The 15,963-nt window shown below is 31.7% G+C and overlaps 1 protein-coding gene across 2 annotated transcripts in view; it reads right to left on the reverse strand.

Moving 5' to 3' along the window:
• Nucleotides 1–201: 201 nt before the first annotated feature.
• Nucleotides 202–15,963, reverse strand: part of LOC148611115 (signal transducer and activator of transcription 5B-like) — a 29,056-nt gene continuing 13,294 nt past the window's right edge. Inside the window, exons 7-22 of one of the 2 annotated variants that reach the window (XR_015924054.1) lie at nt 14,565–14,646; nt 13,638–13,840; nt 12,617–12,771; nt 11,958–12,116; nt 11,580–11,714; nt 10,396–10,519; nt 8,915–8,947; nt 8,367–8,435; nt 7,241–7,333; nt 6,364–6,490; nt 5,567–5,616; nt 4,607–4,695; nt 3,649–3,782; nt 2,021–2,150; nt 1,321–1,396; nt 202–698 (exon numbers count right to left, since the gene is read on the reverse strand). Coding sequence is in view for 1 of the 2 variants with exons in the window: in XM_088591277.1 (XP_088447403.1) it covers nt 563–698; nt 1,321–1,396; nt 2,010–2,150; nt 3,649–3,782; nt 4,607–4,695; nt 5,567–5,616; nt 6,364–6,490; nt 7,241–7,333; nt 8,367–8,435; nt 8,915–8,947; nt 10,396–10,519; nt 11,580–11,714; nt 11,958–12,116; nt 12,617–12,771; nt 13,638–13,840; nt 14,565–14,646 (1,806 nt within the window). In the remaining variant the exon portion in view is untranslated. Of the gene's footprint in view, nt 699–1,320; nt 1,397–2,009; nt 2,151–3,648; nt 3,783–4,606; nt 4,696–5,566; nt 5,617–6,363; nt 6,491–7,240; nt 7,334–8,366; nt 8,436–8,914; nt 8,948–10,395; nt 10,520–11,579; nt 11,715–11,957; nt 12,117–12,616; nt 12,772–13,637; nt 13,841–14,564; nt 14,647–15,963 lie in introns of both variants that reach the window. The other variant, XM_088591277.1, reaches the window with a different exon arrangement.

Below are 15,963 nucleotides of genomic sequence, written 5' to 3' on the forward strand. Positions count from 1 at the left end.
TATGCCTGTCCCAAGTCAAGAACTTCTGGCCTCTGTATGTATAGCTGCATGCTCAATTACAGTTTTATGTTGCTGGAGTATATGGGTTCAACTATTTTGCTTTATCTGCGTATAATGTTGTTTGTGGGGCCAGCTGCAACTTGCCCTGATGTGTGAGGTATTCTTGGTCTTATAACCCATTTTGATGGTAATATTAAAACGTTTTCAACTAAACATATATCAAAAGTATTGAACATTGATGTTCAAACACAGACACACAAAAGGACGTAATGTACAGTAGATCTTCCAACAACACCAGAGTTCAAATACCAGCTATATTCTGACTTATAGAAGAACAGAATTCCAAGATTTGTCAAGGTAGTAACACAGTGGTAGTTCAAGACGGATAGTTTTACAGGAGGAAGTCTGCTTTTTGTACAATATTACATGTACTGGTAAATAAAATTACCACGCAGAGCACATGTTCCACTTGAATTGCATCAACAATTTATCTGTGCATTTATTGTAGTGTCTCAAGTTTCAATAAGAAACGTAGTACAATCAACGGAACAGGTATCTTTTTTTATTCAAGATCCATATCATTTGTATTACTACAGCTTCCACTCATAAAGGAATATAGATCCACATCCTCGATGAAATCATTAAGAATCTCAGATGTAGTTTGATCTGAGTAGTCATGTACTTCTTCTTCGTTGCTACTGTAAGTACATAAGCATATACTCTGTAAGGTTTATAAATTTTGTGTTTCATTTAGACAAGGCCAACGTGTCGAGAAAAAAATTGCAAATTAATCGACAATTTATTATTACCCATGAGAAACAGATCGCAGAGTACTTCAGGGCAAATAATAGTACCGGCAAAATTTATTTCTAACACTAAATCATACTATTTATTTTTTGAAAATTTTCCCCTCGAATATGTTCACTTGATCGAATTCACGTCGAGTAATAAAAAGGTAATAACAAAATTACCAAACCTATAATTTCATTATATAATAGTCATAAAAGTAAAACAGATGACAATTTCAAGGCGGCTAAAAACGGAAAGTTTCCAACATAACAATATATAATTATTTATGTGCCAGGAAAATCGTAACCATTTATGTTTGATTCACTTGTTACATGTTGATACTAAAAACTGAAAGAAAAGAAATGACAGATATATTGAATTAATTTCAATAGCTGTTGTGTACATTTGAAAACAATACGTGCAACACGTGTTTCAGACGATTTTCTCTTACACACATAAAATATTACAGTTATTCTTTGAATAATACTTTACGACATATTTGAAAAGATTAATCACAATTTAACAACTTACTCTTCAGATTTAAGTAACCAAATGAATTTCTTGTATTTCTTCATGGGGTCAGATTCGTCACTTTTTCTCTGGTGTTCTGAAGCAATCATTAAAATACACCAACTGTAGTTAAGTTTTGTCTCTGTTATATAACGTTTCGTTATGACATTTGTTTTATTTGTATTATAACAACGAGTTACTATCATTGCACGAAATATTATCATCTATTTTACTTCATCTGGTTTTGGTTTTGTCAGTCAGGCGGATTGCCAATGATGTTTTAAGTTATCCTAACGCATTAAGTAACTACAGTAGGTATTCGCTTTAAAAAAAATGTTACATGTAGCATTTTCACGATAGAAAACAACTGAATACACGATATAACTAATGTTCTAATATTTTGTGCTTCAAAGCTCTTAAGGCCACAGCCATGGTTAAAACATTGATAAACACGTAACCAATATTTCGTGCAACTCACAGTCGGTATCTTTTTTTTAAAAAAAGCAGAAACTAATCCTATTAGAATCGAAATAAATCACAGAAACTCCATTTTATCATTGTTTTACCGTGTGCTGTCCATTTATGTCATTCTTTAACCCCCTGCTAAAACAATGCAACATAAAATGGAGTTACCGTGATTTATTTCTTAATTCATTGTTGTATTGTTTATGCGCGTTGAACTCTTTTTGTTTGTTAGACATTATATATACCACTGTAATACTTGTTCAGTGCCTGGTCTTTTGGTATGTTTGGATACCAGTATCTCCATTCGTCTTTGCCCCGTACAAGTAATATAAATGGGCTAATCTGGAAATTTTTGTTCGTCAATGGTTCCATATGGTCTATGGTATCTGAAATAAACAAATGTAGGGGTGTTTTGTTTTAATACGATTATTCCATCAGTCATTAGAGTTTCAATAAGTAAATGTTGGAGTGTTCTGTTATTTGAAAGAGTAATAACAGGAACCAATATTCTGTCGGAAATCAAAAGAATGTTATCCAGGGACAAAGACCAGACCTGGAAAAAAACAAACACAACAAAGAACATAAATTAAATAAAATAATACATACAAAGTAACAAAAATAAATGAGCAACACGGCCTCAACTTTATACTGGGAGCATGGATCAAGTGCACCGGTAGGGTAAGCGTCCTCTGCTTTTCTAGAAACATCCGCCGAGTTGCTCATAAAAAGTCAGATCCAAGGTAGACGAGATAGGAAATAAAAACATTAGCATGTTGAACAAAACACTTTTCATGGTGCAGATGGATACGCCGTAACGAGTTCATGATGACACCCATAAAACTTCAGTAGGGATGACTTCAATTTTGTAGCAACATAACCCTGTTCTTAGAATTGTAAGAAGTCTAGCGCGATACAAAAAGTCTGCGTATGTACGACAAGCTCTGGCATAACGTTTGAGTTGTGATATGAAAATTCAATACGCAGGTGCAGAGGGGATACTGCCACAGATGAAAGAAAAGTTGAAATTCTTAATGAAAAGTCGTCACGTTTGTTGTAAAGTTTGGTCAATAGTTTTCTCGATCTCTAGGTGTATATCAAGATATGAAACTGACTTCACAGTGTCAGTGGTATCCTTGATATCACGTTCTTTAGGGTAGATACGATGTATCAAATCCCCGAAACTAGGATTGTTTAAAGATAATACGTCATCTAAATAGCGGAAACCGAAAGTAAAGCGTTCCTCTGAGGTAAATTTTGATATAAGATTCAAAACCCAATATATCTGTACGTTCTTAAAGTTATTTTAAGCCAGGCGAGATGGCGATAGCCAATTTGTTTAGGATAGTTCTGTAACAAATATCTATGAGGTGGAAATTAAAGAGCTGTGCCAACTTGTCAATGCTTTAGTTGTCTGCCTGCTGAAAACAGTAGAAATCAAAATAGTATTATAATCATTACACTTGTTGTTGGAATCATATATTTTTACACAAAACAAGATTTATAGTGCCCTTCTACAAGGTATCTCTACCTGTATTTCCAGTCCTTTGTAAGAGGGCATCATTGATTTAACATATTCAGTCATTCTGTTAGTCATTTCATTGATAATGCAGTGTTAACAATAGTGATATACCAATATTGAAATGAATTCGGTTTGCTAAATTGATTGATTTGAATAACTCCTCCAAACATATGACCAAACTATAATATCATGGAAATTCTTGTCACATAACGAATAAAGCCATCAAAGCACATTTCAATTTTAGCCAGGTGAAAGAGTAAATAAAATAAATCCTTCATAGGCATAAGAGATATACATAAGCTTTATCATATTATTATTTACATTTAAGTTATGATGATAATTTCTCACAACTCACAAATACTTACTTTGTCTACGTTCTACAACAGAAATGCCCCCCAATACAGAATCACTAAATCTTGTCATAATGTTTCCCGCAAGTACATTATCTTTTGATAAGAGTTCATCAATCTCCTGTCGACTGACAAAGCCATTCAGTTTCCTGCAAAATAATAAGTAGGTCATAAATAAAAACAAACCAAAGACACGATAACTTTATACATATAAAACAGGCTTTGCACAAATTACAAAGGAAAGTTCTGAATAGAGATTGTCCAGAAAATTTGTACGGGATCTCCATTACATGAATTATATGTAAAATGATCTAAAACACCCATCAATTGAATATTACGATTTGTTTTTTTTTCAAATGTGAAGGGCAAATTTCTTGCCCAATCCCCTTTAGTCATTCGTCAAGCAGGATATGACCTTTAATTCCAAAGATTAAAATATCGCTTAAACACACTCTTCTTGGTAATGGCTGTTACAAAAAAGTTAAAAAACGGTTAAAGTGTGACACTTCCTTTCCCGACCAATGACGGGGTGAGTAGTGTTACCAGAACCGTAGACCTTATGATGTTAGAAACTACAGTCAAATTGAACTTACAATTAAAATATGCTACATACTTGGTAGAAACAAACCTTCATGCCCGAAGGGAGGAGTGCTTATCATTTCACCAATGTGGCGGGTACCGCCGCTGAGGGAGCAGGACATTGTTTATCTTCTAGAACACCTGATGTCACTCCCAGTTTTCTTTGTGGGAGTTCATATTGTTAGTACTTTTTTTTTCAGTGTGATCTCTTATTTTCCGTATCTACAGTTTTTTATTGCTATATTGTGTTACTCGGTTCGCTACATTGTGTGTCTTGATCGTCTCTATTTCATGTATTCAAATTTAAGCCATTTTTTTAAATTTGTTTTTGGTGATATTCAATGGTTTAAAAATTTAATTTCGAAAAACAGTATATATATATATATATAATTACCTATCAATCCATAAGCCATGTAATTGTTCTTTAATCAGCTTAATAATGTGATAGATCCAATCCCAAAATGTGAAACTTCCTTCCTTAGTCTGAAGAAAAAAGACTCTTTTTCAATTGTTCTGAAGTATCCTGATTTTTTTACAAATGTCCCAGTAAATATTGTTGTGATGTGAAACCATGCCCCGGCGCCAGAGAACTTGAAAAATTACTTAAGTACGAGAAAATTCTAAACTGTTTGTGACGTCATCAATTTCAAAGACTTTCATTAGTTTTATCATGAAAGTAAAGAATATTGTCAGACTTAAGTATTTTTAACCTTTGTGGCGCCTTTCCCCACCAAATTGAGATTCTTTACCTCCTATTAGATATTGACTAAGTAGAAAGGCTCATAACTAACTCACTTAGCCACAAAAGAAACGCAATGATTTTTTTTTATTTAAAATTGATTATTTTACTAATGTATATTTTAACTTTCATTAAGCCGTCGCGTGTAGATTTCTTTTGTACTATAACTAATGTCAAATCAAGTCAACGCTACAAGGATTTGTAATGTGCTTAATTTCTGACAAATAAAATATATAAGAATAAGGTATTGTTGTCATAAGACTAAGATATCGACAATTAATTTTTTATGGCTGATGTCATGAACTTGTGGCTACAAGAATAACTTGGTTCACAATTTCGTATAGTTATTTTGTCGGTCGTTTTCACACTTACTTGACATAATATAGGAACCGCGGCAGGTAAAACAGAGGACGTGTACTCCAAACTTAGACATGTTCAAGTTTAATAGTCATTGTTCCTCATTTATGTTCTAGTTTCTGTGTGTACAAGTATATATTACTGTTAGTCTGTTTTGTGTTATTTGTGGTGATTTGTAAAGCTTTTCTGTCCCTGGATAGAATTCCTATTCCACACACATTCTTATCATGGTATTTTTTAATTTCCAATTTAACATACTTTGCAGAATTTCTCAAAGGTAACATACTGGTTGACTGAACTGCCTTCTCCTGATAAAAATGTCATTTAAAAATATTTTAAGTCATTGATGTTTCAATCTTACATTCGCATTGCAATAATAAATCAGTTAATTGCATTACAAATGTAACAAACATTTTCTCATTGTGACAATTGTTCTTTCTTAATTTATTAATTCTTGTCTTAAAGAATGTATGTGGCGTCCCAGCCTAGAATTCAAATCATTATGAAATAAAATTATATTATGCCTACTACAAAATTATGTTTCATAGGATTTTAGTTTCGTTTACAGACTAGTATTTCTGCGAGCAGGGTTTATAAAAAGAAACCCAAAATTTCTATAAAATAAACTAATGCATTTACTTCAAAAAATGTCCATTCAATTCAAAGGTCATAACTCAACACTTATAACTCTAGGATGCAAATACGATTCCCTAAAAAACATAGACATGTATGCCAAACAAAAGAATTTTGTATCTGATAGGAGTCAATGATTAAGTAAAAACTTCACAAGGTGCAACAATTTAACTCAGATGGAAAATCAAAAGAAAATGTGCTCATGTCTAATTATTTGCATAAAAGCCAATTTAGCAAATCATCAGTACCGGTAAAAGTAATGTGAAAGCGGGCGTACAACTGCATTTGCTTCATATCATTCGCTCAAATGATAATTTCGTAGGATTTCAGGATAAACCAATTAGTACCTCTATATATATCATTATATAAACAGTACTAATATAATTAATGCTATATAGAAATCAAGACAAAAATCTTCTTACTGAGAAGTTTTGAGGCTATAAAGTTTAATTCCTTGTCATCCAACCCTCGACCAGTTTCATGCACAAATCGTGCATTTATCAAGGCTGCCATTTGGTCCCACGGCACATACTTTGGTATTTCACCATCCTACAAAAAATATAGAAGACTCCATGATGTATACCACAATATGATGTTTTTATTGTGTCTACGAGATGACAAATTGAAGTTTGCACTTCTATAGTATTTCTACGAGACCGGCCGCTTATACAGGAGAGTATATGTTTATTTTCTCAATATCTTTTAAGTCGGTACTACGTGTGTTGTAATAAGCAATATGTGTAAAATAAAAAAACTGTCTAAATCGAACATCCAATAAACTGAAAACCTGCCAATACAAGATGCATGTTCATCTAGTAGTTTAAATTACAAATGTATACAGATTACACTGTATAACGTATGTTCTTAGTCGTGATCATGAACTCGTGGATCGTTACGGTGTATACATCTGCACCATGAAAACTGATTTATTCAACGGGTCATAGTTTTCCTTTCCTCGTTTGTGTACCCCGGATTTGACTTTTTGTATTTTATGAGCAACTCGGCGGGTGTTTCTAGAAAGCAGAGGACGCTTACCCTACCGGTGCACCTGGTCCATGCTCCCAGTTTTTAGTGGAGTCTGAGTTACTTATTTGCTTTTGTTACTTTGTGTGTATGACTTTAGTTACTTTATGTTCTTTGTTGTGGATGTTTGTTTTCAATGTCTGGTGTTTGTCCCTAGATTGCATTCTTTTGATTGCCGCTATAATCTTTGTTTCCTTGATTATTACTTCATTAAAACCCTAATAGTATATATTTTACTAAAATAAATTAAAGATTCGGAGCACATATTTATAATACCTGTGTAGCAAACTGATGATCCCATACTATTCTTCCAAGACATTCACATTCCTGGCTAATGTTACTAGTAACCATCACTGGTATTGATAAAACCTATCAAAGTTATTATAATAAGGATTATTGCACCTTTATTACACTGACATAGATGAAACCTATCATAGTTATCATTAATATATTATAATCACGATTATTGTACTTCAATCACACTGGCAGAGATAAAACCATTCATAGTTAATATAATCACACTGCACCTCATTCATACATTTTAAATACAGTCACAGTTAACCAAGGTTTTGTCAAAGACTTAATGGCAAGAACAACCATCATAAATACACAGAAACTTAGTGAGATATCACCAAAGTACCAGGTAACTTAACTAGGTCTTACGGTACGAAAAGCATCCTCTTCTTTAATAAAAAAAAACTTTGATAGGTATTCGCCCAAAAATCGGTTTAACATTGATTGAATTCGAATTGTTTAATATATTTAGCTAAGGAAAAATTTGCAGATTAAAACATATGATAAATATTAGAAACAATATAAACCATGCTCATTAATTTGATACCCACTTTCCGCAATTTGATAACATGCACCTTTTGATCTCTAAATTGATTTGGATCAAGATCTAAAATGGGAAGTGCCCTATGTGAAGTTTTATTAAAGTCCATTCAGTAAGAGGAGTAACGGGTATTAACTGTGTACACATCTGTGTAACGGAAAAAAAGAAAGAAGTACGGACTGAAATATGTTGGAAATCGACTGAAAAGACATTACAAAAACAGTTTTCATACTAAAATACTGGGAAGATACTTTATTTCGATTGTTTATCAGTTTAGTCGTTTGGTGTTCCTGTTTATAAATTCAGTATTGTTAATGAACATTTTACATTGCATTGATAAATTAAATTAGTTGTAAGCCAAATGATAAAACCCACATATATTTGTAAAGCTGTTTTCTATAGTAATTTATTTTAGACAGATCGGCATTGATTTTGAAGAGAAGCATTGGAATGATTTTTTTTTATTGCATGATGAACTCTAAAAATAAGTTTGTTCAAAACTTTGTGTAAATGAAATGCATCAATCGAGTTCTTGAACTATGACGAAGGTCATTAGTGAATATTTACCTGCAGTGGCTTTTGTGAATCATCAAGACAGCACTCGAAAAGTAGATTATACCTTTCATCGGCAACTTTCTACAAAAAATACATTTTTCAACAAATATTTTACTACCTAAATGAGTCATTATTAGTGATGTCGATAGTACTGTCAAATCATCTGATTTCATTAGAGGAGTCTATGGTACAAGTGTTAAAGAAATGTAACTTCAGCCAAATGATTTGATATCAAAATGTTTCGTAACTTTAAATGTTCTTCTAACCATTGCTGTTTAGTCACCTCAGACTCAACACAGAGCATGTGCTTGTTATTTAGACATTTGTGTATTTTAAATATAACTAGCAAAGTTCAGAATAAAAATCGTTGCTTTGGTTATATTAAAGCAATTATCTTTGTCAATTAACAATGATGTAACATGTAACTGTTTTAATTATGTACATATTTTGTCTTTAACATTCAACTTTGGTACCAAGCGTTGAAATAAATATTTGCCATAAAGGATTGCATTGCAATTAAGCATAACTGCTTTGACAAAATGAAATAAAATAGAAAATACCTGTTTTGATTGTCTTTTGAAACGCTTGTCAATCTGGAAAAACACATGTGTTCACTCGTTTAGAAATCTTGTTCATTTACCATCGACGTGCGCGATCTGTTCTAGATATATGTCATTTTATAGCACACCAACTTAACATTATAATTGCAGTGTTGCTTGTTGCATTTCACAATAAAGACATGACTTTTAAGCGGGTTATACCACAAGGTCTTTGAGATTTTTACATTACAGTCATTCCTTATCAATAAATCTTAGTTATATAGTTGATATTCAAAATGTGATTATTTGAAAAACTAGTAAATTATATAAAAGAAGTTTGAAGACGTTACAATGACGTAATATGACGTAACACAATTATCCTTATTAGATTATATTTTATCCAATCATTTTATGTCCTCTTAAATTAAATTACAAAAGAATATGGAGAAGGAATGGTTGGATGTGATATATATGAAGTTAATGTATTTAAGTAGCTGTCTTTGTAAAAATCATGCAAAATCTGAAAAAATGTAATACACCCCAAAAATGACTTATAAGTCTATATTCTGAAATGTATAATTATTCATTCCAATCTGTCTGATCTAAGGAGATAATTAACATTGAAAATCCAATAGATTCTATTGTATATGAGTGTCATTTACAGAGTTATCTCCCTTAATTTTGAATTCTACAGTGAATTCTATATGTTTTTTTTATCTCCTAAGAACACGGGTTATACGAAAAACCGAATGCTAATTTCTGTTTACTATAGCAATTCAATCAAAATATCAAAAATATTTGAGCTTTCCAACGATGAATTCCATTTTGCATGATTCTTAGCCGGAGAACTACTAAATATGATTTTTAAAGATAAGCGCTGTTTATCCATCGTTCATAAAATCCTTTTTACATTCTGTCTTTCTAAGTAGAAATTTTCATACCATTTTGAACGCTATGAGAGCTCTAGAAAAAAAGCAGTTACTTTGTACGTATTATTTTGGTTATTATATGTTCTTTGTTGTGTGTGTCTGTTTTCCCTCACTGGTCTTTATCCCTTGATTGCGTCCTTTTGATATCCGCTAGAATCTGGGTTCTCCTGATTACTCTCTAACCATTTACACAGACAACACTAACCAAATAGTTATTCGAGTAGAATTTGTTTAGTTGAATATAAAAGTATGCAATAGCTGAACAAACTACAATTCAAAGCAGGGGGCTCTGTTAAACAACTTTGTGACTTCACAAAATAATCTGGTGCTTATAATTTTAAAATACTTGAATATTAATTAATAATTTGGGATGCTTTGTTGGTTGAATTTTGGTATATTTTGTTTTTTGTTTTTGTTTTGTTTTGTTTTGTTTATTTTTTTCTTTTTTATTTATTTATTTTCTTTTTATTTATTTTTTTTTTTGTTTGTATATTACAAATGAAGTTTGAATCTTGTCTTTTAGCGGACATGGGGTAAATACAAAAAAATAGGGTTTTTATACATAGTACGTACAATTGGCTTCAGCTTGGCTGTGAGCGTTCCATCTGAGAGCATGTCAAAAACAGCTGAATTGTTCAGTAGATTGTCTTCGGTTGATGCATTTCTTTTTGTTTTTCCTGATTGAACATGTTGTTCCCTGCAGGTCAAATTTAAGTTTCAATAAGACATAAAATAAAGCACAAAAAAACAGTAAAAAGTACCTTTCCTAGCAGCTGTGTAAACGTAGGTAGCTGTGTAAGAATCATGCAAAATCTGAAAAATGTGATACAACTCAAATAAGGCTACATATTTTTATTTTTGTAATATATAAGTTGTTTAATGGGTCTTTAATATGAAATGTGTAATTATTCATTCAAATCTTCCTGCTCTTAGGAGATAACCAACATTGAAAATCCAATAGATTATATTCTATTTGAGAGTCATTTACAGAGTTATCTCCCTTAATTTTGAAATCTACAGTGCATTCTATATAATTTGTATCTCCTAAGAACTCGCGTCCATGTGAAAAACTGAATGTAAATTTTACTATGCCAATTCAAACAAAATATCAAAAATAAAAATATGTAGGCTTTTTACCCATGAATCACATTTTGCATGATTCTTAGCTGGAGTGCTACTTAATAGAAACATGACAAACAAATATAACTGATACAGAACAAAACTTCCAGTACAAGTTTCTTTTTTTTTGAAGTACCATTTCCATGAAGGTAGGCACCATGGTTGACTATAAGTAAAATGATTTAATGGCTGAATGATTCATGTAAATTTAACAGATGTATCCAATATAACATAGCTATGAAAAATACAGAGCAATTGTGAATCAATAATAATTTGTAGTGTAAAATAGTCAGGGAAAGGTATTTGTGAAAGGGAAATCAAGGGAACAAGGATTCGTGAAAGAGAAATCAGGGGGACAAGGATTCGAACGGTAATCAAAAAGAACATAATCCATTTATAACTAGTAGACAAAGAGAATTGACACATACATCAAAGAACATGAAATAACCAAAATAACCAAAGGATAGAAACAAATCAAGCTAACCCGGATTCAACTAACAACTGGGGGCGTGACGGGTTGATTTTTTTTAAAGCAGTCAAAATGATATGTTTGGGTCCTCCATATTTTATTTTTTAAATAGAAAGAAACAATCAATCATACAACATCGACATTATACTCAAATAATGAAAAATATTACCTTATCAGACGGACTGTGACTTTTGGTAGACCTATGTTAACATTGATGAGTTTTCCAGCTGCGAGCACTACACTAGTTTCACATTTCATGTCTTTGCGCAGCACTTGAGGGGGCTGTCGTACAACCAAGAATGTACTATAACATACAAAATCTTACGCTTAGAAAATGTAGTTGAAACAAAACACTGTCTCATTTCAATGTCATTAAAGAAATGTTATTTTAAACTAGATATCATGACCTCTGTACGATTGTCAGGTGTTCAGTTGCCCTATGTCAATCCAATGTTTCTTTTGAACTCTTAACTTTATGCAAAAACAATGATATAGGTTGTATATATTTACCTATATACCATATATATCATGTTTACATTATAAATACCTTTCTAAAATTCTAATGATACATTGGTCGTGCTGCCTTTCAACGTCATTAAGAAATTTCATCATCTCCGGTTTACGGAATGGTAGGTTAGATTCAATTTCCTTAAATTTCGTTAGAAGTTGGCCATATTGAATAAGTGATGTGCACAACACTTTGGTTCTGAAAAAGCACAACATTAGTAAAGACATTATTTTGAGATGCCACACTTTTGTTCCATGAAAAAAAAACACATAAGGTACTGGGTAAGGAACATTTTTGCCAGGGTCTAAGAAGCAGTTTTAAGCTATGTCTACTTATTTTATTCAATTTATCAAGAGTTTTGACAGCTACCCAAGTAGAATTAAAATAACCTTTCCCCGTAAAACACTTATTTAATAGAACATAACATAACACGGTAAACTTATTTACTCTCAATAAGCCTTCACTGAATGAGAATTAATATAATCATCACTACCACAAGCACATCTTTTTATCTCTCATACTCGGTTTTAATTACAATAATACCAACTCTTTTACTCATATTATCACAAGCAACCAATGTTCAATCAAAGAGTCTTTACAATAATATTCAAAACTTGAGAGGCTCTAACAAAGCCACGTACAGTAATCAGCTATTGTTATACCATTTGATTCATACAAAATTAAACATTGCAATGTACCTATTTTGAATGGTCACAAATAACGACTTTGGCTGAGGCCCTCCATTACAAGAGATTCTTTGTTTATGTTTCCAGTCTGGAATATCACAATTTATAAGGCGTTCTTCTATCCGTTTGTATTCCTTGAGAAATGCAGCAAAATCCTGAGTGAGTTTCTGCAATTTTTTTAAAGAACTAGCTGACTAAACATACATAAACTAAAGTTTATTTTAAATCGATTTATTGTTAAGTACGGTTCTGCCTAAAATCCAGGCAAGTGGTGATTCATCATATCTCAAGATAATCAGTGAAACTATTTAAATACATTTGTTAGGTCCTAAAAACAACTCTTCCTATGTTTATTTCCTTGGATCTGTAATATTTCGTGAAATATCTTTGGACTAGTTGTAGCGTAAAAGGTCTGGCGAGAAGTTTTCTTGAACTTTTTCTGTAGTAAAGCATAACTAAAATCTGAATGCTAATATCTCCAGTGGGAAACTTTCACTTGTGCGTTTATTTTTTAATATTTTTTTATGAGGCCAACTGGAGGAATTCCAATCAAAAAATATTTCGGATCTCCGATATACAGATTTTGTATCTTGAACTATTTTTGACTGGTTATAGTGTAAACATTCTGGCAGGAAATTCTCCCATACTTTTTCTGTAGTAGAGCATAACTAATTTTTTAGTTTCAATATCTCCAGTAAATTACTTTTAATTGCACCTAAATTTCCTAATACAGCTTCTATGGTCCTACATTATAAGCCTCTGCCTGGTTTTTAGGCAAAGCTGCACTTAATACAAAAGACGTAATGATATGAAATACTTATTGATACAACAGTTATTGATTTCTTTACTTTACTTTTTTCCATTTGATTCTTTACGTTGCTACCATTTATTATTTTTTGGAGTGTGTAATTGATTAGTTTTTTATGCTTCAGAATAGTATTGTTTGTTCATTAATCTGAAATTGTGTCATTACATTGTGTTTTGTTCTACCTTTATCAGATTTGTGGGATCCTGACTTATCATTTCAACTTACACTAGGAAGGTTCTCGAACTCTTTTAGACACGTCAAAAGATGATTCGTTATAAACTGTTTATTAGAGAAAAGTTCCCTGGTAGATTTTTCAATATCCTCTATTTCATTCTGTACTTCCACACTAAACGCTAAATCTCCTTCAATGCCCTTTTGGAGAATGAGTCGTCTGTCCTGTAGCTTACTCTCATGCGTCTTAAAATGTTCTAAACGAAAAACAAAAGACGAAATTTGGTAACTTTTGCTATGTTGTACGTCACATAGGCAGACAAGAATTGTTGAAGATTGTCTTGACAATTGTATGACAATAATCACAGTACAAAAACACATTTGTCAATCGCTAAACTATTAGAGAAAAGAAAGACATTTAGAGTTAATAACCAAACTTTTCGTGGTGTAATTTTAATTTTGTTTGATACATGTAATCTTTATATAGTTTTTATCTTAATTTATTATTAAATACATCTGATTTTTTGGAATGACTAGTCAATAAAAAAGTTCATCTACAAGGCGCAAACTAAATAAAGTACAAACATATAAAAACTGGAGATGCGGTATGATTGCCAATAAGACAGGTATCCACCAAATGACAAATAACGAACAATTAAATTATACAGGTCATTACACGGTATTCAATGATGGTTAAAACCCGTACCATAAAGCAAGCTGTAAAAGGCCCGAAATGAATGATGTGAAACTATTCATTAAAGACAATAAGTTTATTCTCAAGTGTGCATCCTGAGAGTTGAGGTTGATTCAAACAGACAACAAAAAAAAAGGCATTCCATTAAATTTTGGTATCCCATTTAATGAGAAAATTCCCAAAATGGTATAATGATGTCACTGTTACATTCCAAAATTATGCTTATGAGATGATAGACGATTCTGAAATAAACTTTATGACAAGTAAATAAGCATGCGCGTACATACCAGACACTTCATGAAGATCCTGTTTGATTTCTTCAAAGTCCTCAACCTTTTTGCGTAAGTCGTTCAGTTCGCTTTCAATAGCCTGTAATTAAAATTATATCAAACGGTTAATCGTGCGCTTGATTAATCAAGAATATTTATCGTTAAGACTAATATCAAAATAAGAATAACAATAATTGTTTTAAGGCCATAAACCTATAAAGATCGGAATACTACAGAATATTCAGAAACCAATTGGCCACTGCTGTTGTGGCCTAAGTGTTTGGTATAATGCTGCTGATGAAAGGTTACTCCTTGATACACGTGTACATCATAGCGAATTTTGCAATGTTTATAATTTATATTTCTGGAATTTTGGTATTTATCCCTTAAATTTTCTATTTCATTCAAAACTGTCTTTCTTGGTATGTAACCTTGTGGTATTATTTCATAGATATCCATACACTTTAACAGTATTGCCCAAAACCTGAAATTGTATTGATATGCTGCGTCTGGACGTTTGTATAAATCAATCAGTTTGTTGTATAGAAACCTGTGATACAATTAATTTTCATATAGATCACTTATACTCATGGTTTTGTTTTGAAACCAATAAAATTACTGGTAGCCATTAACACCCAACCTATTAAGGTCATAACCCAAATCAAAGTGTTTTAAATACTGGATGATTTGGCTCTTGTTAAAATTGTAACATGAACAAAATTTCAACGATTACATGATGAAAAATAAAACTGCAATTCTACATTAGCATTTCAACTATAACATGTATTTAGAATTTGTTTTTTTTTCATTTTCTAATGTAATCTTTACTACTGCATTCTGAAGTATAAAATGACTGTATCAATAGTCAAACAGTATGCAACTTCACACACATTTACAAATTTTGTTCCATTTCACCTTTTTTCACAAATTTTAAAATCTGTCCAAAAGTTAATATGCATCTAAATACAATAGCTACTGTAATATTGTATTTATCCCACACAATAATTATACTCAAATTAACCAGTTTCAGCTTAAGAAGATAATTTCCTTGATGAACTAAAGATTTTTCAAAACTAGACACTTTTTATCAATGTGAATTTCACAGTATTTTTATTTGGTTAAAATTACTGCTCTTCACTTCCCGTTTCTTAATAATAAAATATCGATGAAAGGATGAAGATATTAAGTACAAGTCCACATAAAATTCAGACTCTACCAATGGTTAAGTGATTCATGGCCAACAAAAACCCACCAAAAAAAGATGCATTTTAAGTCTACATATGCTATATTTTCACATAACAACCATTTCTGCATTCATATTTGCACTTTTTAGAAAATCATGTATCTATATCCCACTAAAATCAACCAAATGAAGGCAAATCAAGAATGATAACTCCTGCAAAGTGCAAATTTCATG

Source organism: Perna viridis, chromosome 7, assembly GCF_037379345.1.
Source record: "Perna viridis isolate PV_CMFRI_1.1 ecotype Kerala chromosome 7, ASM3737934v1, whole genome shotgun sequence".
Taxonomy (NCBI): domain Eukaryota; kingdom Metazoa; phylum Mollusca; class Bivalvia; order Mytilida; family Mytilidae; genus Perna; species Perna viridis.